The following is a 25,539-nucleotide window of genomic DNA, read 5'->3' on the forward strand; positions in this document are numbered from 1 at the left end:
CACACACACACACACACACACGGATGGATAACCTGTGTGTAAACAGCACATTCCTGCTGCTAAAAAGCAGCCATGTGCAAATGTTACTATGGGAGCCAAATAATACTTGTACTATTATGGTTGTAATGTTAACAGAATTTTCAAAAAAATTATGTAATGTCACAACAAATGTTGAAAATATTACAAAATATTGAATTATGTGACCAAATCATGTTAGAACAATGTATTCATGTGATAAAAATGACCAGAGAAAGTGATCAGAAATATGTTGTGATGTTACAAAAACCATGTTAGTCATGTTAAAAAATGACATAGGTTATTAAAAAAATGGAAAAGAATGTTACAAAAAGTGTAATGTAATTTGTAATGTTACCAAAATGACATAAGTCATAAAAAATTGCAGCAGCTGGGTGTGTCTTCCTCCATGAGTTGACTACACTTCCCAACACACACACACACACACACACACACACACTGCCAGTCAGTTTCCTGTCACACCACCCCCAGCATTCCAGCTGTGACACACACACACACACAGTGACTGGCGTGTCTTCAGGAACAGCAGACGAGATCATTTCAAGGACAATCCGTTTTTTTTTTTTTTAAAGAATTGCATAAATGAAGCAGTTGCCATGGTGATCGCTGAACAGTGACACATTAACCGTGGCCTTAACATGTGTGTGTGATGTACACGCAGATATAAAACCCTCATAAATCTCTGACACATACACAAACCTACATCCTGACATGGTTAAAGGGATAGTTCAGGTTTTTACAGTGTGGCTTGACTTTGAAGAGGTGCTGTCACATAAATATTGTCTCTATTTCTCTGAAAACATGACTGGCAGCAGGAAAACAAGGAAACACAGACTTTAGCCACCTAACAAATAAAATGTACATCTATTTAAGTCTATTTTCCTGCTGAAAACTAAGGTCTGCAAACTGCTCATTCGCTGCACCAAACCCCATAGAGAAAATCAGTGATTTTAGCTGGCAGGGACCCAGGAGCTGCTGGTCTACTGCTGCCTCGTGTGGTCACTTTGTGTCACTGAGGTTAATCTGAACACAGGATTTCAGACACAGAATTGACAAAATAACACATCTGAAGTCATTGATGGAGGCAGCAGTGGATCAACAGCTCCTGTGTGCTGTGATGTTAAATCGCTGATTTTCTCTATGGTGTTTGGTGTGGGACAGTGAGTGCTCTAGGGAATGGAACAAACTTCAGTGTCCGGGTGACAAACGCTGTCTACTGGTAAAAAAAAAGTGACAAAAACATACACTTTACAACACAAAGGTGTTGTAAAGTTAAGCAGGTGTAGCTTTTATCAATTAGCCTTCTGTTAAGTGGCTTAAAATCAGTTTTTAGTGACAATCTTGCGTTGCTTCACTCGAAAATCACTTTACTTTTTTGTTATGTGGAGCAAATTATCCAGAAAATATTCACATTTAACGAATAAATGGAGTAAATCATCACCGCCCTGGATCTGTGTTATGGTGAGAACAGTGACGGCTCAGAGAAGAGAAGCAGGGCTCTGCTCCAGCCTCGTTTCACACTCACATGGTTCCACTTTAGTCAGGAATTATCTCCTTCTGCGACAAAGACTCTCCCCTGACGAGATCTCAGAGGCTCGATGACTCCCTCATTCATTTGGCTTTGATTTACAAACGCCTCCTGCCTGAGCCTTTTCAGTTTGAGGGGATGAAGCTGAATCTCTACACTGGCTCTGGATATACCTCCTTTAAAAACAAACATATGGACACTCGCTGTCAGGTGGGGAGAGACTAAGAATTCTGACATTAATCTCAGATTTGTGACAAAAAAACTAAGAATTCTGTCATTAATCTCAGATTTGTAACAAAAGATTTAAGAATTCTGACAGTAATCTCAGATTTGTAACAAAAGATCTGAGAATTCTGACATTAATCTCACATTTATAACAAAATAACTAAGAATTCTGACATTAATCTCTGATTTGTAACAAAAAACTAAGAATTCTGTCATTAATCTCAGATTTGTGACAAAAGAACTAAGAAGTCTGACATTAATCTCAGATTTGTGACAAAAGAACTGAGAATTCTGACATTAATCCTACATTTGTGACCAAAAAACATTAGTATGAGGGGATGGGGATGAAGCTGAATCTCTACTGGCTCTGGATTTGCCTCCTTTTTCTCTCAAACACATGGACACTCGCTGTCAGGTGTGTGCATGTGTGTGTGGGGGATTCCACTTACGGGATGACAGATGATGAATGTTTTTGAGCACATGACGCGTCACACATGCGTGTCAGGGAACATTTGAGACCGGCTTAAATATAACTTCCCCGCTGTCCGGCCCAGTTACAGCAGCAGCAACTGGTGTCAAAATTATAATCCCTGTGGTATTTGTGAGTGGTTCAAGAGTTATGAGCCACGCACAAGTCGGTGTGGCTGAGAGGAAGTCTTACCTCTGAAGTGGCTCTCTCTCTCTCTCTCTCTCTCTCTCTCTCCTTCCTATTGAGGTTTAAGGTCAGGCTGAACCAGCACTCCACTCCACTCTGTCACCAGGCTTTTATGCCCTGAAAGACAAGAGAAATGGACACAATCTGTCAAATCTAGGGACATGATGTGGTGTCAGTTTCCTTTCAGTGCATTAGAAACATCATCCAAGGCCATTACGCAATAACATCTTTAAGGAAACAATAAAAGGAACAGGAAAAAACACATTTTAGCTTCTTAACATAATGATTCACCAAATGAAATTTAAGTCTGCTTTAGTCTAAGATATCTCAAGCACGTTTCTCTGTCAGACGCACTTTTCTGACTGAAAACTGAACGTTTGTTAAGCACTCAGTCCCCCTGCACCTAACCTCATAGAGAAAAACAGCGATTTAACATCACAGCACACAGGAGTTGTTGATCCACTGCTGCCTCCATCACTAACTTCTAATGTGTTATTTTGTGAAATTCTGTGTTTGAAATCCTTTGTACAGATTAACCTCAGTGACACAAAGTGACCACACGGGGAAGCAGTAGACCAGCGGCTCCTGTGTCCCTGTGAGATAAAATCACTGGTTTTCTCTATGGGGTTTGGTGTGGGAGAATGAGGAGTTTACCAACTTCAGTTTCTAGCTGGATAAGGTTGTCTAGCCTTTAGTGAAGTGGGTATAATCTTTGTTAGTTGTGGCCTAAGTGGATGTACAACCATGTTTCTTGGGCTCAACCACACAGAAACATAACAAAATGCAAATTATCTTTGTCGTCCATAAACACTGCATCATTTCAGGATATGCCTTCACCCACGCACAAAACCCTGCCCGCCCCAACATGACTAAACGCTGTAGTACACATGCCAGGCATGCATGTGGCACTGCAGCGCTGCCACACCACAAAGAAACGTGGAGAAAATAAAATAAAAGCCGTATTCAAATAAGTAAATGTGCCAAACGTACAAACAATCACAGAATGCATGAAAGTCAGGGACGACCAAGGACGGCTTCAAAAACACCTGAACTGTCCCTTTAATGGATCTCACTGCACTGCAGAATTCACAGCTCTGGCAGCAGAGGCAGAGCCGACTGATCTCACTGTCACCAGCACGCAGGAGGATTAATGAGCAGAGAAAGCAGAGAAGGAAACACACACACACACACACACACAGCCAGATTAAGAATTTGACATGTGCCTCTCACACACACAGATTAGATAAGCATTTCATAACATGAGTCAGAGCAGGAATTCTCTCACTCACTGACTCACGGCTCTGACCCACATTTAACAATTCTGCTGACTCACTCATTCACGCCGGGGTCGTCATCCAGATTTAATCTAACGCAGGATCTGGATGCTGAGTCATCGTCTGGCAGGGAAAACATAATCCAGACATGTCAGAGTGTATGTGTGTGTAGCAGGCAGCTGATGTTGTGGTCCAGTACATGGAGGCTGTTCTATGTTTCCCTGTGGCCTCACCTGTTCCTTCTTCTGTCTCTACACACCAACTGTTTTGTCACAGCATGTGGGCCCTCGCCTGGCTCTAACAAAAACATGTGTGTGTTCACAGTCCTGTAACAAACACTGTGTCAGAAATAGAGTGAAGACATATGATGTTATTGCACACTGTGATTTTAAAAAGATTTATGAGAATAATTTCAAGTTTGTGACAAAAAAAACTAAGATTTCTGACAATAATCTCAGATCTGTGACAAAAAAAACTAAGAATTCTGTGATTAATCTCAGATTTGTAACAAAAGAACAAAGAATTCTGACATTAATCTCAGAATTGTGATAAAAAAAATAACAATTCTGTCATTAATCTCAGAATTGTGATTAAAAAAACTAAGAATTGTGATAAAAAACTAACAATTCTGTCATTAATCTCAGAATTGTGATAAAAACTAAGAATTCTGATACAAACTAAGAATTCTGACATTAATCTCACATCTCTGAGAAACAAAACAAAGAATTCTAAAATTATCTCAGATTTGTGAGGATTATTCTGACTGTTTTCTGAGTTTAATTTCATAATTCTGAGGGGAAAAAGGTGCAATAGAACAAAACATTTTTTAAAAGCCAGAATTCTGAGATTAAAGCGACATTTCTGAGGGGGGAAAATAATCTGAATTCTTACGGTTTTTCCCTATGAATTCTGACTTAAACCTTATTTTTTGTTTCCATCGTAAGGATCGTCATAACAGGATCTGTGTACACACACACATATATATACAGTCAGAAAGTGTGTGTGTGTGTATGCATTGGTGTGTTTGTTTGCATTAATCCCAACACGTCACTGGTGTCACATGTGAGTCTCTCTGTGTGTGTAATAATCTGTGTGATGTCAGTCAGTCAACACACAGACACAGCACAGGTGCTGCACTGACACGCATGGACACACACACACACACACACTGACGTCTGTGTGCAGCTGCAGCAGGAAACACAGCGGCTTCAGTCACAACAGTAACACAGAGCTGGAAACTTGACCCACTTGTTATCAATGACTGGAACAAAGTGACTCTTGAATAAATCTGACTTTAAATAGAAACAAAGTGCAGTCTTTGCTTTGAGGAACACTCAGACAGGACCTGACGCACATGTGAGCAACAACATGACCTGAGAACACTGAGGCGACTGTGGACACCAGCATAAAACCACAACTTTGCGTGTCTTTACTTTCCACAGACTCTCATGTGGCCTACATGGCTGCTCCACTTCAACAACAGAGCCACGGGAGAGGGGGGGGGACTGTGTAGTGGACACAGGTGTGTCCTTGTCCACACACACACACACGTTTACGGCGTGAAAGGCGTCAGGGCGGCTGTTTTCCTGTCAGGGCAGGAAGTGGAGGAGGAGGGCGAGGCCTTGATGACATCACAGCGGGGGAAGAAAGACAGGATTGTTGAAGCAAATGAGGGAAAAATCCGGAATCAGACGGAACCAAAAGCACTTGGATAAATTGTGTCTGGCGTACTGGGTGAATAAAGTGAATAAAATATCTACTGTTTAATAATCTCAGAAAACATCTGCTCAAATTCTACTTAAACTCAAACCATTTTTGTTGATTTTACCTCGTATCTAGTATATTTCACTACTTTATTGATGACGATTATCAATGCAACCGCCTTTAAAACCGGGAAAAGTCATCGTGACATCCTTAAATCGAAGACGATATCTTGTCTCGTGTCACAGATTAAGGTGTAAAAACAACATCCTAACGATACAGAACCTTTAAACAGAGAGGAAATCCCGCTCGACCCACGGCGACGTCACAGTGACACGACACAGGATGCAGATAAATCAGCAGCATCTGGAAACGGCAGATTAAACCGTTAAACAAAAAGAGGCAAAGAAGCAGTGGACGTGATAATCAGCCCTGGTGACCTTCAATCCCCGACACAAAACTCCTGATTCATCGATCACAGAGACGACAGCAAAACAGAGTAAACTGCAAAGCCCCATGTTCTCTTTAAGAAGCTGCATTAGCATTGATCCGTGTGTGTGATGCTTTTACAGTCAAGTGCAGCGCTGTCGCTCACGGTCGACCGTCTGACCTCTGTCAGTGAGTCAAGACTAAAAGCAACGACCAGAAGGCAATTTTGTTTCTTCTTCTTTGTCCACCTGCATCATCAGTCGGCGTCATTTGTGCATTAAAGAGGATTAGGGCCACATATGGACGGATGTTTAGGAAAATAACATAATAAAAACAGAATTCTGAGAGAAAAACTCTCTTTTACTCTTTACTTTAATCTGAGAAACCTGAAAACAAACTCAGAATTATGTATGTAAGAATAGGAAAAGAATAAGATTTCTGACTTTAATGTTAGATTTATGAGGAAAAAACTAAGAATTCTGACTTTAATCTCAGATTTATGAGAAAGAAAACAAATATTCTGACATTACTCTCAGAAGAACCATTCATAATGCTGACTTTTTTAAACTTAAATCTAAAAGTTGTCATCTTAATCCAACTTGGTCTCAGATGTTCGATTTCACTGAAAACAACCCAAACAAACTTCACAGCTTTTTCAGACGTAAACTGAAGTTTAAAAACCGTTTGTTCTTCCACACCAAACCCCATAGAGAAAATGAGTGATTTTAGCTCACAGGGAGACAGGCGTTGCTGGTCTGCTGCTGCCTCGTGTGGTCATTTTGTGTCACTTTACTGAAACTGAAACAAGGTTTTCAAACACAGAATTTTACTAAATAACACATGTGAATTTACTAAAGGAGGCAGCAGTGGACCGACAACTCCTGTGTGCTGTGATGTTAAAATCGCTGGTTTTCTCTACGGGGTTTGGTTTGGGAGAGTGAGTGGTTTTACAAACTTCAGTTTTGAGCTTGAAAACTTTGTCTAACGCTGAGAAAAAGTGGCAAAGATGTGCGTAAGATATCGTAGATTGAAGCTGACGTGTTTTTTCCCTCTTGTAACAAGGACTTGAAACACAAAAACAGTGGTGAAGATGTTGCTGAAGTGACCGTCCACCATCGTTTACTGTCTTCTTCTGCGAGCTACACACACACACACACACACACACACTGAAATCTGGCTGCAATTACAGGGAGCTGATCTCCTCTCCTCTGTGGGATTCGCCACAGTCCATGCAGTGAGCACGCGGCTCTGGAAAAACCACACATGGTGGGAATTATGGAATAATGCTGTGTCAGGAATGTTCCCACGATGGCCGGTGGGATCTGACGGGGGTCCCAACTGGCTGTGGAGCAACCGATGAGGTCCGTGAGTGACGCAACGCAACACAAAGCCCTGTGTGAGTTCACATTTGGACAGGGTTCCTCTTTGTGTTGCAGCATTTGTGAATAGTTTTCTTTTAACAGCAAAGCAAAGAGCTCAAACACAGGGCTGAAAAACTGACTTTAGCCACTTAACAAAAGACTCAACCGGGTAAAACTCTACACCTGCTTAAGTCTATGATGTGTTGAGAAAATGTCGCCACCTTATCTCTCCGTTATAGACACTTTTACAGCTGGAAACTGAAGTTTATAAACTCACTCGCTCGCCCACACCAAACCCCATAGAGAAAAACAGCGATTTTGACATCACAGCACACAGGAGTTCGGCACATGAAATCCTTTTTTAAAACTACCTAAGTGACACAAACTGAGGCAAGGCAGGAATAGAGCAGCATCCTATGTCCATGTGAGCTAAAATGACTGATTTTCTCTATGGGCTTTGGTGCAAAGAGAGTGATCTGAACACAGCCTCCACTTTCATAAAGCCAGAGAAGGCTGAAAGAGTAGGAAGCACATTGTGAAGCAGGTGTAGATTTTATAGGGTGATTTTATGAGAGCCAAGTCCTCGCAGCGTGTCAATACTTCACCGGAAAAAAAAAAACCTGATGTATCCAACAACGGGCGAGGGAGGGGGTGACGGGTTTGAGCCGACAAACCACAGAAATGCTTGTGACCCTTCTCACAGCCTCAGAGTCAGCCGCGGTGCCAGTGTGTGTGTGTGTGTGTGGGCAGATCTCTGTTTTCTCTGTTCACTCACTGAGCTGCGACGTTTGGCACAAAATCGCCGGGAATCACTCGAGAGTGAAGATTGAGTGGAGCAGAGACAGAGATGAGAGAGTTAACCCAGTCAAGAAGAGGCTCGGGTTTACTCAGGAGTGTTAGTCAGAGAGGTTTGGCAAAAAGTCAACCACACACACACTCACTTGTATTTACATTGAATTTCATTCATTTGTGCAGCCCACACAAGGCCTCATCCTCTCACTTTAACCATAACCACCAATTCAAATCACATTCGGACCAGGGTTTTGGTCTCCATGACGACGACTCGCAGTCCTGACAAGGTCAGTGTTTACACCACAACTACAAGAAAAAACACACACACGCACACGCACACACACACAGTGAACTGACAACATAAATGTGTCAAGTTGGCTGTTACGGCGACGGCTGTTTCCACTTGGATTCTCTCCGTGTCCTCCGTGAACCCTGACGTAAAAGAACAGATAAAACTGCGTTGGCAGCGTCCGTCTGTACAGTAAACGCCGAGCATGAGCGCCAAGCCGAGTGCTGTGATAAATAAAACACAAAGAAATAAAAATAAAGTGCGACTCTCAGAGACACTGATGGAGAGGAAACAGAAGATGACCTCAGAAGGTTTTCACATCAGGAGACGTCAGAGTTCACTGGCCGCCGTAAACCTGTCCGTCCTCCGTCTCTCTCCGTGCAGGTGTTCGTCCACAGCAGCCGGCCTCGGCCCGTGGAGTTGCTCGTGACGCGGTGATGCGCGGCGAACCACTGCATGCGGCCTGTGAAGCAACAAGCGCGGGCAACGTGACAAGAAGGGCCGGGCTTCTTTCCAAGCCCCGATCGTTGGCTTCTAGTATAGTCCTTGAGGTTTGGCCAGATGTTTAAGTGCTGCCTGGATGCTGCAGATGCTTTTTTGAAAGACACATGAGACAGAGTGACTTTCATTAGTGATTGTGAGACTGCCATTCGTGATGTGAGCGGGGGGAAAATTTTATTCAAATCCTCGTCTCTTTGCTTCTCCCTTTAGAGGTCGTCACAGTGGCTCATCTGCCTCCATCTTGTCTTATCCATTGTGTCCTATTCTGTCCTCCTTAACTACATCTATGAACGTACCGATAGCAAGCAAATCTACAAAGTATTGATAATACTAATTATCATACTTAGTTTGGACTGTATCAGATTTTGAATTTTTCTATTTCCAATATGTGATCAAATAAATTTGACGATACCAATACTAACTAACTAGTATCTACTAAGTATTGATACCAGCTCATACCATGTTTGGGCTTTTATGAGATTTAGCATTTTTCTCTTTCCAATATCTGCTGTTCAATCCAGTGATTATGACCAGTATCGGACCCATAGCGTTCTCAGTACCAATACCGATACCAAGTATTGGTTTAAGTTCATACCTAGTTTGAAGTGTATCGAATTTAGCATTTTTCTGTTTCCGATATCCTATCCAGTGATTTTGAATATTATCAATCAGACCCATACCAATACTAAGTATCTACCAGGTATCGATAATTAGAATCAATACTGATGCTATGTATTGATATCAGCTTAAACCTAGTTTGGACTGTGCCGGATTTTTAATTTTTCGCTTTCCAATATCTGATCCAGTGATCGGACCAATACCAATACTTACGGGCTTTCCATTTTTTTGCATTTTGCTGGCACGACTCGCCTCTACTTGTTTTTGGTTTTTTTCACTTTTCCATCAGTGATAGAACCTGGTACTTGGTGTTTTTTTAGTTCCTGCTCTGACGTAGTTCAGCTGAGCCGATACTAAAATGTGAGGTAATCAGACTGAAGGTCACAGATTGGTCAGTGAGTGTCGTCACTGAAGAGTCATAAGGGCGACCTCCAACACAAGAATCAAAGACAACAATGTCCAACTGTAGATCAGTTAAAAAGACTTAACAATTCTACTTATAGTTCCAAAATTATGACTCCGCCCACATTGAGGAGGAGCTATTAAGTCATGGAAAAACGACAGGACTGATACCAAACTGAGGAGAGCTGAGTCGTGCTAGAACCATACATATTGTATCAGTTTTTATCTTCACATACAGTACATGAACTCTCCTGTAGCTACACTTCAGCAGGATCATGATGTAAATACAGCATATTCTCAGGTCTGGAATCCATTTCCCATGCGTGACAAGTTATTTGTTTGTTTCAGTGGTTCAGACACACACATCACCCCCACAGCACAGAACGCTGCCGGGAAAGCCTGTAATCACTAACAGCATCCCTGACCTCCTCTGATAGTCCCATAATGCCACGATTGTTAGTGTAAACCAAGTGGGATTCAAAAATGAATCCTGTGTGGATTTGACTGGAATGTGAATGTGGAGGTTGCCGGTTAGAAACTAACTGTACAAGCATTAAACAAAGGGGGTCATGTCAACATTTTAAGGCCAAGAGGCAGGCATTTCACAGCGGGGTGAGGGGGGGAACTGTTATTTGTATGCGTGTGTGCGATTGACTGGGAAAAAGAGGGACAAACACAACACACACACATACACTCACAGTGTCATGGTTTCATGAGAACCGGGTGAACTGAGATCAGGGAAAGAGGGGAGGACACAGGAAGTGCTGCTGTTTATCACAGGGTGTGAGGCGACGCTCTAATTCAAATAAAGATGCAAAATACTGAGCGTGAGAGCAAAGCGAAAGTGGAAAATGTAGCTAGGATGAGATAATATACACAAAGTTATCAAACATCAGCTTAAAAAAACTTGACTTGAAAATGCTGCCAGACTCAAACCAAACAAAATGTCCTAATGATTTATAGTCTTCTAATGACACAATTTGGTGACATAAATAATGTTTAGATCAGGTTTGTGACGTGTTTTTTTTAAATTTACAACATTTTGGAGCATTTTTGGAAACCAAATAACTTTCAGTTGTATTTTCAGTATTTTGTTTTACTTTTTTTGGTATTGTAGGTTAATTTTATGTAAGGTTATAAAATGTATCTGTAAAAATGTGTGACGTTAGGTCATCGGTTTACTCTGTATCCTCTGAAGTCACAACTTTTTGGTCAGGAAAATTGCAGACTACTGACTTTACAAAAGCCACAAAAATTTATATTTTAAAAGGTAAGTGAGTACAAAAAAAATGTATATTTTAAAAGGTAACAAAAAAAAAGACAAATATAGCAAAAACGTAACTTAAAAACAAGAATCAAGTCATAAAAAATTGTAACATTATAAACATTATAAAAAGGAAACTAACCTTATCAGAAAACTTCACTAATGTTTCAAAACATCATTAACTTTATAAATAAAATAAAAAAATTGTGACTAAACTGAACAAAAAGTAAACAAAAGAATATTTGAAACACAAATGTGACGTAAACAGCTTCATAGTTTGAAGTAGAGCTGAAACAATTACTCAATTTATCGGTTTGAGTTGTTTTTAAGGAGTTAAAACAAGTTTCTCTGATTGTTTTAGCTTCCTAAATGTGAATATCTTCTTGCTTTCTTTGCTCCATAAATGCTCCGTAAATCGTTTTTGGACAAAAAGAAGACATTTGAGAACGTCATCCTTCATAGCTTTGAGAAACACAGATCAACGTTTTCTGACATTTCACGGACTCACTTTAAGAAACAATTGGCAAAAACATGCTTCACAGAAAACAAGTGTTATGAAAGAAGGTTATTAACCGTAACTTACACAAACCATTACTAACTTATATAAAAAAGTGTGTTAAAAGTGGCGACAGGAAGTGTATTCATGGTCATAGCCACGATCTTCTGCTTTAATTCAATTATGGAGGTTTAGCATGTGGAAGCAATAATGCAAAGTAGGGAATAAATAAATATATCCACTTTCTGCTTCCATGTGTGATTCTTTAAATTAAAGTAAAGAACATACATCAGCCACAGTGTGTGTGCGCGCTACAGTTTCCCTGTGACTCTGCACTCTGCAAAAAGCTCTTAACAAAATTCGTCTGCGATCCATTATCCACGGAGTCCTAAAGGCCGAGCGTCCACTGCTGTCCCATCCATCAACATGTCCCCTCGCCTGCTGCTGCTGCTGCTGCTGCTTCACACGCAGACTCAGACGGCAACAACACGAGGGCATAAATCACCTCCTCTCCTCTCCTCTGCTCTCTGCCCTCACCGATATCTGATCCCACTGCAGGAATTCTTACTTCACTATTCCCAATGGGGACGACATTCCCTCTCTTCCCAAACTTCTCTGCATGTTAGGATCATGTACGCAGTCACAAATCAGATAAAACAAAACAAAACAGAGGAGCGTACATAAGAATAATCCAGGAGTTAAATAAATATTCCACATCTGCTTCGTTGCAAGGAAATAATGTGACGTAAATAAAACCATAAGACACAAAAACATATGAAAAGAAAGTGGGAATTGACCAAAATTGACTCCTTTCTTTATATATTATGTCTTTACATCTAATTTAAACAGTCATTTCAAAGTTTTCTGCGACAGTGACCACATTTTTATGTGTTTTATTCAACAAATACAGAAAAAATATTGAGTATAAGACATTCGACGTGTTCTTTTTAACTGGATTTCCGCTCGTTTTTAAACATTCGCCTGTAACCAAGTGATATTTTTGGTGTGATTTCACAATCATTGTTGAAGGAACTTTGTTCAGAGGACTCTGTTGGATAACAGTTTATTTTTAGCTTTTACATAATTCTGGGCAGCTTTAAAATCAACCAGATTAAGAACTATTGATTTAAAGATCTTAAAAACTACATAAAAAAATATTGAGTATGAGACGACCTAAATGTTCTTTTTAACTGTTCTCTTCATCTGTAACAAGGTGATATTTCAGGTTTTACCCTCTGGTGTTGACAGAACGTTAGATTAACAGTTTATTTTTAGCTTTGTACATAATTTACAGCTTTAAAATCAACCAGATCAACTAATTTACGACTTAAAGATCTTTAAAAAGGACGATTTTTACGTCCACACCTCGTCGTGTGCCGCACTGACTTCAAACACAGAGCGTCTATGATACAGTGAGAGTGGGAATCAGCCACCTGCCTCTGTCACAGTCACACTGATTAATAGCTGCGTAAACAAAGGAGACGGTTAGAGAATGACTTCTACAAAAAGGCTGGACATTTATCATGGACACACTGCAGAGGACACTGCAGGTCACGTGGAGACAAACATGGATGTGGTGGTGGAGCAGAGGCTTAATCATGGTGCCGGAAAAAGGAGAAAACACGCAAAGATCATTTTAAAAGTCACCGTCTGACCAGTTTTCTTCTAATTATACAGACTGAGATCCCTGACAGGCGACAGAGCGGTGTCTCTTTCTACAAGATGAGAGAACCGAGAGGAACCGTCATTATCTTCTCTTCTCTGACGACCACACACATGGATGAGGGCAACAAGTGCACATAAGGAGAAGTTGAAGAGGAAGAAGAGGAGGAGAACGAAGAGGAGCATTAGAACGGGAGAAAAAGAGGAGAAATATGAATCAGACTTTTCTTTCACCCCACCCTCACATAAATATGCACAAATGACAAAGTAAACAGATGAACTAATGTCATGAAAACATTAACAGAATTATTTAGCATTTTAAACAAGATTGTTTTAAATCACAAGGTCCCAGAATGACTGGATAGATGCAGCCCTTCAAAAAAAGCAGAGGGCATTTTCAAGCCATTTTCTTCATTCATATTATTTTACATATATTATTATAAAACTCCTGGCTGTGAACTGGTGAAAACTATTTCCTGGAAGTGAATCCCACTAGCACTGACCTGAACTAAAAACATACACACTCCTGATCCTGAGGGACAAAAACGTCCAGGTGACGACACAGATGTAAAAATGAGATGCTATAGTCGGTCAATTCTCAACACATGTACGTCTTTATAGAGCCAGATCATAAAGGCTGCCCTTTTTACTGCCTGATGGACGCCGCTGCCTCCTCCACGATAAAATAAAAACACAACAATTAATTTCCTGTTATAAAGGGCATTGATATGAGTCTGTAAGAAAAGGCCACGAGACAAAAAACAACTTGCTGCTCTGTGGTGGAGGAGAAGCTGTCACAGACGACGGCCTGCTCCCCTCCAACATTTGTCTTTGTTTCTAAATGGCAGGGGCAGCTGCAAAGGTCAGCAAAATGTTAGCAGAACAAGGGCCCATACAAGTGGAGAGGACATGAGGACATGTGGCTGAGACAAATGGAAGGGACACACCCAGGTGGAATCACACACACATGTACCACAACATAAACACCTCCTGTCTCCATAATCCAGACTGAAATAACTATGATTCATTATATTATTCATATACGTGTTCTTGAACGTAAACAGGCCAAACATTTCATCTGACTCTCATTTGAATCATAACCGTAAATTTCAAGGAAAATGTGCACAAATACAGATATTTGGTGTAAATATGGAGGAAACGACTTATGTCACTAATGTAACTTTAAAAAATGCATTACACTACAAAAGACTTTAATAATGACACACAAAACAACTTACAATGAAAGTATCACAAAAACCTTACTATGGTGAGAAAAACTTAATAAATTAACCTGACAAAAATCTTCATTAATGTTGTGAAAACATTACTAACTTAATAAAAAAAGCGTGTTACTCAACTGAACTGAAGTAATCAATGTTACAGAAATATGGGGAAAAAATTGAAATTTCATTTGCTTTTACAAAAGTCATGAAAATGGTTGCTAACCTTACAACAAACTTAAATTCTACAAAAAAATTACTAACTTTATAAAAAACATGTTACAAACATGAACAAAAAAGTAAGTAATGTTACAAAATACTAAGATACGAAAAAGCATTAGTAATAAAAAAACATTGCAACTGTTTTGAAAGTTTGCTAACCTAACAAAAAATGTAGTTGTATGAAAATATTTCTAAATTTATGAAAAACACGTTACTAAACTGAACAAAAAAATGCGCTTATATTACGAGACAAGAAATCGAAGAAAAAAAAACGAAGAAACGTACTGAACAAAAATGTCACTAAAGAATAAAAGTGTTACAAATTTTGTTTTACGACTGTTAAATTATTCCAATAAAAAACATTGAGAATGTGATGAAAAAACAAAACTAACATTTCAAATAAAACCTTTACTGACGTTACTTTAAAGATACCACAGATAGGGTTGCAACGGGGAAGAGAATTCCCCGTAAAATTCCAGAAACTTTCCATAGGATTGAGAACTTTATGTGAATTTTTGCAACCCCTAAAACCAAAAAAGACAACTTTCCAAAAAACTATGACTGGTAAGACGCAGCTCCTCCTTGTGGCCCTTCAAAATAAATCACTAGGACTGTCTCAAGTCACACACGCTCTCTGTTATGACGACATGATAACGTGGTGCATGTGTCGCTACAGCTGGTGGCGTCACTCTCCAAAATAAAGCGCTTCCTGTCCAGGGTGTTATAGTATCGGGTTTCTCTGCCCCTTTGGCTCTGCACCAGTGCTGCGTTTGAAGTCACATCTTCCCCGTGCTCGTGCCCCCACCTGCACCTGCGGCTGTAATCTGTAACCTGTAATCTCACACCGACCACTGCCATCATCACCACCACCACCCCCCACTGCCTCTCATCTGAGGAGCTTTTGCACAGCAGAGACTGACTGATGCCCACTGACTCTGACAACTGTTTTTCTCGTCTAATCCACATATAACACCCAGAAGAAATCCTGCTCATGAGAAAATAAAGAAGGAGGAAAACAGATGGTGTCCTCGTCTCTTCCACGTCTGACAAAAGACCAGAACAGATTAATGAGAAACCCATGTTTCTGCTTCTGCATCTTCTTAAAATATAAATATTTAGCCTAGCGTTAAAAAGCAGAACACATGTGACACATGTTTGACCTCTCTCTCTCTGTTCAAGGTGTTGTTACAAGGGTTGAGATTTACAGTTTCCTGTCAGGATTATAATCCTGACCCAAAATAGTTGCGATTCACAGTATTATCGCGAGAATTGTTCTGTATTTAGCTTCTTAGACTTTGTGGCTGTGCACGCGGAAAAGGTTCTTCCACCGCCTCTCTCTTTAGCTTTGTTGTCATTGTCTTGTTCTCATGTTTGGAGATTGTTTGTTTTGGTAATTAATCGCTTTATAACAACTTATTTTATGTCCTCAGTTGTCCCTGCTTCTTCACAAAGCGGTGTTACAGTGCCACACACAGGCCTGACGTGTGTACTGCAGCGTTAAGAGTTGTTCTGGAAGGTTTCGTGTGGTGTGGATGAAGACGAAGTTACCTGAAACGACGCTATGTTTGAGTGGACGGAAACAACTTCGGGAAACGCATCTCCCCCTTGTGGCATTTCAGAAGCCCTTCGAGTATATTAAAGCAAGTAAAATTGTTTTACATGTTCACAACTGTCCAGAAAATCAAAATACATCAGAATCACGTTATTATTTGTGAGGAAATGTCGAAGAACTCAGCAAAATACATGGGCAACACTGATTAGGGACTTCAAAATAAATCACTTGGGCTGTACGTTGGCAAGGCTATGCAGCATTTTCAAGACACAGCGTCTGTCACTAAAATCAACTCACAAATGTGGTGAAACCTTCATTTTGACAGAACCAGCCGATAGTTTCACACTAGGACCCAGCAGAGGAAACACGACCACAGTTTAACAACGCCTAAACACACAAAAACAACACATCACAGGGTTTTCCTCGGGGCGTCGTATATTATCTGACGAGACAGTGAGTGAAAACTGACTCCTGCTGAAAAACATAACAAGCTTGAAGACATCCATCTGCCTGCAGGAGTAATGAAGGCAGAGAAAGGGGGGGGGGCGCGACCAGACATCCAGTAGTTATTTTCAACCCATTAACTGCAGTGTAAGCGAACGGGCCGCATTGTTGCTGCACTGTCTCTGCTCCCAGAATAATGTGCTTGTCGTCGACTGCATTGAGGATGCAAATGGAGCGTTGCCTCCAGGACACAGAGGGTCTATTATAAAGCCACTTTTGGGAAGAAAGGCCGAGCCAAAGTGTCTCCTTCTCAGCACATTCTGTTTGTTTTTGCTGCCTCCGCTGAAGAGAAAACGGTTAAAAATGTGTCCTCCTCTGGCCTCGGTGGCACAGATAACAAACACACACACACTGCTCAGCGAGTCTGTCGGACAGAGGCATGGTCGTCTGCTGGTGAACTTTGAACCCGGGGTCATGATCTGGCAACCGCAGAGAGAAACGTAGCAATAACCTCACTGGATTGGCTTGTTGTTTGTCGTTTTTAATCTGCTTGTTTTGCTGATTGAGTTCAAACGCGGCACTTAAACTTGTCCCCCAAACAAAGCACGGCCTTTCCCTGTCATTAGAATCCTGACAAAAACAATTACAATCAACAATATTATTGGACTAATTGCATAAACAGCAACCGGTTTCGACACTGAAGTCAACCCAGAAGTAGCAGTATACTGAATAACCACAGGGGGCTGTACATAGAGTGCTATTTAATTTGATTTAATTTAACCGTAGATGCGTTGCCACACTGTTTGTCTACGCAAGACACAATTGTTATTGACTGGTATTGCTAACAACAGCTAGCCTGAGATAAATTAGCGTTTATTTAACTTCTTAACTGGAATGCGGTAAACTCAGGGGATGATGTCACTCCCAGTTTCAACTTGTCACCAAACCCAACCCGCCACATTTTCTATTGATACAAAAAAAAACTAGTTTTTTTGTAAAACCATCATCACTTTATAAACATTAACATGTTGTTTTTTTTATTGTTTGTAGCATGTTTCTGTCATGTTTCAAGGCAGCCATTGTTAGCAATAGCAGTCAATAACAACACCCAATCCAATGTGAAAGTGTTCGGCCGATTTGCCGCAATTTTTCGATTAGGAGGACAGGAAGCATTACTTATGTGACAAGACAGAAACAAATACCACTACTATTGAAAAATGCTTAAGTACTGTAAAATACAATGCTTATAAAATTGCTACAAATGAATTCAAACTGAAAATTTGTGGTAAATCAGTCATACACATACACATTTGGACGTTGTTATTGACTGGTGTGGCTAACAACAGCTAGCCTAAGACATTACATGTCATTACAAAAACATGTTACCAAAAAAAACATGTTAATGTTAAAAAAGTGATGCTAGTTTTAAGAAAAACTTAACTAATGCAATGGGAAACATTACTAACATAAGAAAACATGGCAAGAAAATGTTCCATCCTTATTGAAAATACTTAAGTACCATAATACACAACGCTGCGTTAGCTACTGCTAATGAAGTGACTCTTGAAAAATACAAGCTATTTTTTTTCATTCACCATTACACTAATTTGGAAATTCACTCGGTTCATTTTATTTGAAAAAAAACAAAAACCTTAAAATAGCAATATGTGCGATAATATTGTAAACCGTTCAGTCTCGAGTTAGCATCAGGTTGCCAGCTGCTGCCAGAAGGCGGCGACATTCAACAAAGAAGGGGGGTTGACAGAAAGGTTAATAATTAGCTGAGTCACAAAGATATACGGTATCACGTATGTTGGGTGTTTTTAAATAAAGAAATACGAAAATAAAGTGTGGGAAACGAGAGGGGAAACATTAGCGCGACAGAAAACGTCGGCCGTTAGCTCAGACTGTTAGCCTGCTGCCGTAAAACAGGGTGGAGACTGAAGTGTCTGTCCCTCACGTTTGATGCACATTCACTCTTTAAATTAACATTTTTCGGGGGGCCACAAAGCCCAGGCTTTGGTGACAAAAAACGGACAAATAGAGGACAATGAGAGGCTCGTGTTTAAATGTGACACCGGCTCGTTTCCCTCGGTCACCAGCAAACGCAGCACTCACTCCCTTTTCTCCTCCCGAGAAAGGACCGTTCAATGGCCGCACAGAGGGACACGGACACCCGCTCCCAGAGCAGCTCCACACCTCCATTCACACTCATTTTTCCCACAAGTCACTGACTAAATATTCACCAAAACACAGCAGTGACTTTGTCTTGTGGGTGTTTTTCCTGAGGTCAAACATTCAAACACGTCCCTGCCAGCTGCTCACACAAACATCACACATTAAAACCATGACATTGACTCAATGTATTGTTGACATTTCTTTTTAAAAACAAGCCCAAAAAATGATTAAAACGTATAAAGAAAAGGGCACTTACGGTGAAAAAGGGAGTCACAAAGAGGCTCCTCTCCTCTCCTCTTCTCCCCTCCCCTTGTGGTCTCCAATGGGAGCAAATATTCCTGTCCTCAGAGGGGTAGAACGGGCAAAACGGCAGCGAAAATGACACAAAATGTTTATATTTTTCTGTTTTAAAAGGCGTTAAATGCAGAGCGTGGTCCTCATGTTTCCACCCGCCGCCTCGTCTACAAACACAGTCCGGCTGCTTTTCCCATTCTTCTCCTGAAGATTCACTCATTCACTCTCTCTCACTCACACACACACACACACACACACACGCTCACGCTGCTGCTGCTGCGTTTCCTGTCCAGCCCAGAACACTGCGCTGCCTTCACGGACCGTGGGAAATCACGGAACAATATCGATTATAGAATTAAAAAACAATCGATAATAATAATGTGATTGTGATGGGTTTTTATTTACTCGATAATCGTGAATGAAGGAAATAATACATATTTCACTTTTTTAAAAGTACTTGAAATGATGTTTGTCTCACGGACAGACTTTCCAGGGTGATTTGTTTTGGAGTGCCACAAGGGGGAGCTGCATCTTTCTGGATGCAGCTTATTTTGTGTCTGTAATGGAACATGAATGGATTTAAAAGAGAAAAAAAATTAATATATATATATATATATATATATATATGTTTGCAAATAAAACTATGATCACGTTATTCTGTTTGTAAATTCAAACGTTTTGTTTGTAAATTCAAGTATTAATCATGGACTTTTTTGTAAAATCAAAAGTTTGGTTTGTAAATTTAATGGTTTTTGTAAATTCAAAAGTTTTTTCTAAATTCAAGTTTTATGCAAATTCAAAAGCTTTGTTTGTAAATTCAAAAGTTTTCTTTGTAAAATTTACATTTTTTGCTTCCAGTTCAATTCTGTTTTCTTCCACAGTAAAGACATTTGGCGCGCGTGTCTCTTCAGTCCAGGACCTCATGATATTTGCTGCATTCCATTTGTCATTGCAACTCAGCAATTTGTGAGGTCGGATTCCAAGATGGCTTTTTTATGGTTAATAGCACTTGTGTTGTATTTGTTTAAAAGTTTCATTTTTAACCGGAAACATGTCAGAATGTGATGAAATTAGGGGGCGACATCACTCTAATACACCAAGTTAACAATGTAAAGTAAAATGACAAATGTCAATTAAATCAAAACCATTGAATTTTTGTTGTTTTTTCTGACAGTCACCACCATCCACCACCATCACAATCCACCACCGCCACCATCACAGACGTGTTCCAGATTAGGAGATTACTGCACGTTCTCCATATGGACGAACACATGGCACCAACTCACTCCCCTTCAATCCTCACCAAGACAAAATTAGAGACTTTATTTTGGAAAAGCTATAATCCCAATTTCACACACATTTACAGACTATAATAGAATAATCCCTGTGAAAACACTGACTCATAATGACTGTCAATGCTTTATTTTCTGTTTGTCAAAAATCAAATGCTCTGCTGCCATCTAGTGGACCATATAGTACATTGCACTTGTTGTTTGTAAGAAAATGTTGATTGTATGAAACATGACGATCACCATGGCAACACTTTCAAGTTATTAACTCATATACAGGGAGTCTTGGTAACATCTGGACACACGGATTAAGAAAAAATAAGTATTATATATTTTACATAAAATAATTTTATAAAAAAAAAAGGGAAAAAATGACCTATTAAAAAAAAAATTGAAAATACTTTTTTTTACAAAATCAGTAACATATCTTGTAAATAATTTTTAGCCACAAAATGTTGTTTTCGGTAATGTCACATGTTTTTGTAAATAACTTTTTTTGTAAAAATTTTGTACAATTTTTGAAAATACAATTATTTTTGAAACATTAGTAACTTTTTTTTGTCACGTAAGATACTTTGTTGGTCATGTTTTAATGTCAAAAGTATCAGCAGTTTTTTGATAATCCCAGTCACATGTTTTTGTAAAATTACATTTTGTAAAAATGTTGGTAAAATGTTACTGTTTTGTTGCACCAATAACTTGTTTTGTAACATTTTTAAGTTGCATAAGTCATGTTTTGTAAGGTACAAGTTATAAGTTACAAGTTTTTGATAATGTAATTGTTTTACTTACATTTCAAGTAATGTTTTTAAAATGTTAGTTACACATTTGGAAAAATAACAAATAAATGTCACTCGTGTTTCTGTCAGTCATGTTTTTGTTAAGTTAATTCAATTTTTTTGTAAGATTTTGCAACATCCTGTGACATTGTTACAAAATATGACCTTTTTTTTAAACATCAATAACTTGTTTTGTAACATTTTTAAGTCATGTTTTCGTAAAGTAAGTTACAAGTTTTTGTAAAATTACACTATTTTGTAAAGAAATGTGACAACCTAATTGTTTTAGTAACATTTAAAGTAACGTTTTTTAATGACGTTAGTTGCATGTGTGGTAAAATAACATTTTGTGACATTTTTACAAAATATTACTAACACAAAATCCACCTTGATTATGTAGCAATTGTGTTTTTGTGACATCAATAACTCATGCAAGTAACACCAGTAACTTGTTTTGAAATGTTTTTGTAAAAATTCCAATAGTGTTGGTGACACATTTTTGTAACATTACACATGCTTTGTCACACTTTGTGCTTAAATCAGTGATTTTCTTGAACACCAGTTCATAATTTTCCACTAAAGCTGAGACAATTGTCTACATTTACGTTTAAAAAGACACCTTTTTTTTTACACCTTTCACAGCAGTTTTGTCTAAATAAAGTGTTTTTAATCCTAAAAAGAAAGAGTTACAAAGCATGAACACACATGATTTGCATGACGATGAATAATTCAGGATTAAAAAGGTCAAAAGCTCCAGGTAGAGAATGGAAACTTCACAAGAGGAGGAGGAGGAGGAGGAGGTGACTTCTCTTTTCTGACGTCACAGGATGTTTTCCCTTGTGAGAGGACGTGTGTGTGTGTGTGTGTGTGGAAGCAGGACTCACTCACTCACTCACTCACTCACTGACGGACTGACTGACAGACGGACGATGTCGGCGTGTGAGTCGTGATGAGGGAGAAGCCTCGAGGCCGTGGTCACAGATGAAGATGACTCTTTGCTGGATGTCGCTGATGCTGCTGAGCTGCAGCTTCTCCAGCGTCGCTCCGTCTCACAGCACATGTTCCTGCAATGGTACGTGGGTTTATCTTATCACGTTAAAACTAAAATAAAAATGCCAAACAGCCAAAAACTCAAGTGTGAATAACTTCATTCGACCATTTTCTTCTTTCACTTTCACTGTTTTTTTGTGTTTAGAGATCGTTTGAACTGCTCAGATTCACAGCTCAGGCTCGTAAAAAGCATAAAAATGTGTTCGTCCGTCGTTTATCGTGAATATACTATCACTTCTTATCTGTTAGCATGTTATTTTAGGACCTTAAATCACGCAGAAAGCCTTACAAAATACTGATAGGCAGGAACGACAAGAACATTTCTTGTCGCAGGAACATCGATACTTTTAAAAACGTGTTTCTATCTTTCACAAAATGTGCGGGAAAACGCAGACTCTGTGTGTTTCTGTGCACATTTTACAAAAACACAAGGATACGACGGAAACAGAAGAAAGGAAAAATTACTTTAAATAAAAAAATAAAAGGGAAAAAACTAACATTAAACGCTCAAATGTTACGGAAAAACAAGTTACTGACACGTTTTTTGCATCGTAGATAGAGTTTGTGTTGGTTTTTTGACAAAAGACAACAATCTGAAAAAGATCGAACTGGAGAGCTGCAACTCCCCCTTGTGGCACTCTGGATTATCACTGTAAAGGAAATTCACCTTGATTATGTAGCAATTGTGTTTTTGTGACATCAATAACTTGTTAGAGTCATGTAAGTAACACCAGTTACTTTGGTAAAAATTAGTCGGTGATACATTTTTGTAACATTTGTAAGTCATGTTTTCATAAAGTAAGTTACAATTTTTTTGTAAAATTACACATTTTGACAACGTAATTGATTTAGTAACATTTAAAGTAAAATGACAACATTCCATGATATTTTTTACAAAATATGACTGTTTTTTTAAACATCAGTAACGTGTTCTGTAGCATTTTTAAGTCACGTGAGAAACACCAGTTCATTGTTTTGTTAGTTATTTCAAATGTTGTAAAAATCCCAATAGTGTTGGTGACATTGTTGACAACTACACTCTGGATTATCGCCGTAAGGGAAATTCACCTTTTCTTTTGCGCTAATTAGCCCGACGGGACAGAAGGATTCACCTATTTATCTTAAAATCTAAGAATCCTTCATACACACGTCGTAAATAATCTCATGAATCGCAAATACGATCGTTTAAATTCCATTATTTCGGTGTGTGATGTTTTTTTCTCTCCTCCAAAGTCAGCATAGAAGTCCAGTGCCCGAACATGACCGAAAAAGAGATGACCTTTGACCTCTTCAGGGACGGGGACGTCATCTCCCAGGTCAAGTGCGTCCGTGAAAAGAACGCGACGCTGAAATGTGAGCGTCAGCCCCTGCGAGTGGGCGTGGACCTGCAGAAAGACCGACACCATAACTCAGTGAGTTTCCTCGTCACCAAGAGTCGATGTGGACTCTACCAGTGTGAGGGAACCGTCGTTTTCCCCCCTCCCATGGTTAAAGTACCCAGTGTTCTGAGGATCAAGGTCCTCGAAGGTAAATACTCACGTGCATACACGAGATACAAGTAGCCGCCAAAAATACTTCCTGAACACGCCCCTTACCTCTAGGACTCCCCTGCACGTGCAGCGAAGACGGCGGTAACCCTGGCGACGACCCCGGCGACGACCCCGACCAGAGACTTGTGTGGATTTGGATTGTAGTGGTTGCATTTCTCAGCATCTACGGCGTAACCGTCACTGCCATCGCTGTCGTCTACTGGGTGAGATATTTCCCACACGCATGAAAACAGAGAGAGATCAGAGACAAAATTGTAGTTTTTCTGAGGAAAAACTGACTCAACCCACTTAACAAAAGGCTTAAACTATGTTTTCAATTTTATCTTTCTGTTAAACAGCCTTTTCAAACAGGAAACAGAAGTTTGTGAACCACTCGCTCTGTGTGAATTGGTTTGGAAACTCTTGTTTTCATTCAGAAAAGTTCCGTCTAAAGGCAAGAAAAAGTGGTAAATAACTTAAATTGAGTTAGATTTTATTAGTTGAGCTTTTTGTTAAGTGGCTACTTTTTCTTTTCAACTTAATCTTTTTAATTTTCTTGCTGGAAAGAGGGCATTTGGAAAATGTTAGTTCTCCCACACCAAACCCCATAAAGAAAAGTTTTTAGTTTTAAAATTGACTCTAAACGTGGTCAAATTCTGCTATAACACAAATATAGATGAGTATATACTGAAATATTTAGTGTATATCACACATTTATTCAGTATAAAAGGGAGTTTTAGTGACCACAGACACATTTATCCCATGAATCTAAGACCCTGTGTTGTCTCATGTCACGATAAATTAGATATAATCGAGGGATTTATTGATCCCAGCCCCTGGTTGTGGTGTTTTTCAGGTGAAGCTGAGGAACACGGACACTCACAGCGACTACATCAACACCAAACCCAGAGTGTCGCGGGAGCGCAGGAAGAAGAAAGGCGTTCAGAAACCTATACCACGACACTTCTGACTCCATATACACACACACACACACACAGAGAACATTCTTCAGGTTCAGAAGCCGCCGTGGCTGAATAACAAACAATAATAATAAAGAAAGAGGAGGCAGATATTACACCTCACAGCTTTGGTTTTGCTTTCTTTCTTTAACCGTTATGACCTCATTCACACACTTCTCAGGTTGGAACCCCCCATCTCTGCGGTCAGAGCGTGCAGGGGTGAAAACTGCCTGACGGAGGGGAGTTTAACCACAAGCAGTTCATTCAGCTGCGTAAATCTGTGTATCATCACTGGTGTTACAAATAACACCCGTGTGAATATGTTAACACTTTTTAAGAATGAGATAAATATATGGGATTTTATTGTTTGAAAACAAACTTGTAGTTCTCCCCGTCGACATCCGACAAAATGATTGTAAATCTCTAACGTTTGTCAGATTATAAACGTTAGATATTCACAATTATTTTGTTGGATGTCGACGGGAACGAGTTTCAGACGGACAGTGACTCCAAGCCTGTGACGACTTCCTGTCCATTGAGCTGTCTCCAAAACTCTATAGCCAATCAGCAGGCACCTTCCTAAGGCCCACCCACAAACAAAAAAAAACATGGCGCAAGGAACGATTGAGAGTGCGCAAAGAACAAGTGAGGGAGCGAATAACAAGTGAGGGAGCGCAAAGAAAGTGAGGGAGCAAAGAACAAGTGAGGGAGAAGAACAAGTGAGGGAGCAAAGAACAAGTGAGGGAGCAAAGAACAAGTGAGGGGAGCAAGTGAGGAAGAACAAGTGAGG

General features: G+C 39.7%; 2 protein-coding genes across 3 annotated transcripts in view; one reads left to right on the forward strand and one right to left on the reverse strand.

The window, feature by feature from the left end:
* The window catches only part of raph1b (Ras association (RalGDS/AF-6) and pleckstrin homology domains 1b), a 43,428-nt gene extending 24,055 nt beyond the window's left edge, over positions 1 to 19,373 (reverse strand). For both annotated transcript variants that reach the window (XM_044012598.1, XM_044012588.1), the window contains exons 1-2: positions 19,106 to 19,373; positions 2,451 to 2,561 (exon numbers count right to left, since the gene is read on the reverse strand). The gene's annotated coding sequence lies outside the window, so the exon portion shown is untranslated. The remainder of the gene's footprint in view (positions 1 to 2,450; positions 2,562 to 19,105) is intronic.
* Positions 19,374 to 22,042: 2,669 nt separating this feature from the next.
* On the forward strand, positions 22,043 to 24,872 carry si:dkey-1h24.6. Its single transcript, XM_044050012.1, has 4 exons — positions 22,043 to 22,283; positions 23,495 to 23,788; positions 23,863 to 24,014; positions 24,647 to 24,872. Exons 1-4 carry the CDS (start codon positions 22,193 to 22,195, stop codon positions 24,758 to 24,760), a joined length of 651 nt encoding a protein of 216 aa, XP_043905947.1. The 5' UTR covers positions 22,043 to 22,192; the 3' UTR covers positions 24,761 to 24,872.
* Positions 24,873 to 25,539: the final 667 nt, after the last annotated feature.

Source organism: Solea senegalensis, linkage group LG2 (assembly GCF_019176455.1).
Source record: "Solea senegalensis isolate Sse05_10M linkage group LG2, IFAPA_SoseM_1, whole genome shotgun sequence".
Taxonomy (NCBI): domain Eukaryota; kingdom Metazoa; phylum Chordata; class Actinopteri; order Pleuronectiformes; family Soleidae; genus Solea; species Solea senegalensis.

Coding starts and splice junctions, on each gene's coding strand:
- si:dkey-1h24.6 (XM_044050012.1), top strand. CDS start 22,193: ATGAAGATGACTCTTTGCTGGATGTCGCTGATGCTGCTGAGCTGCAGC. Junction 22,284..23,494: donor CAGCACATGTTCCTGCAATG/GTACGTGGGTTT, acceptor TCTCCTCCAAAG/TCAGCATAGAAGTCCAGTGC. Junction 24,015..24,646: donor CCATCGCTGTCGTCTACTGG/GTGAGATATTTC, acceptor GGTGTTTTTCAG/GTGAAGCTGAGGAACACGGA.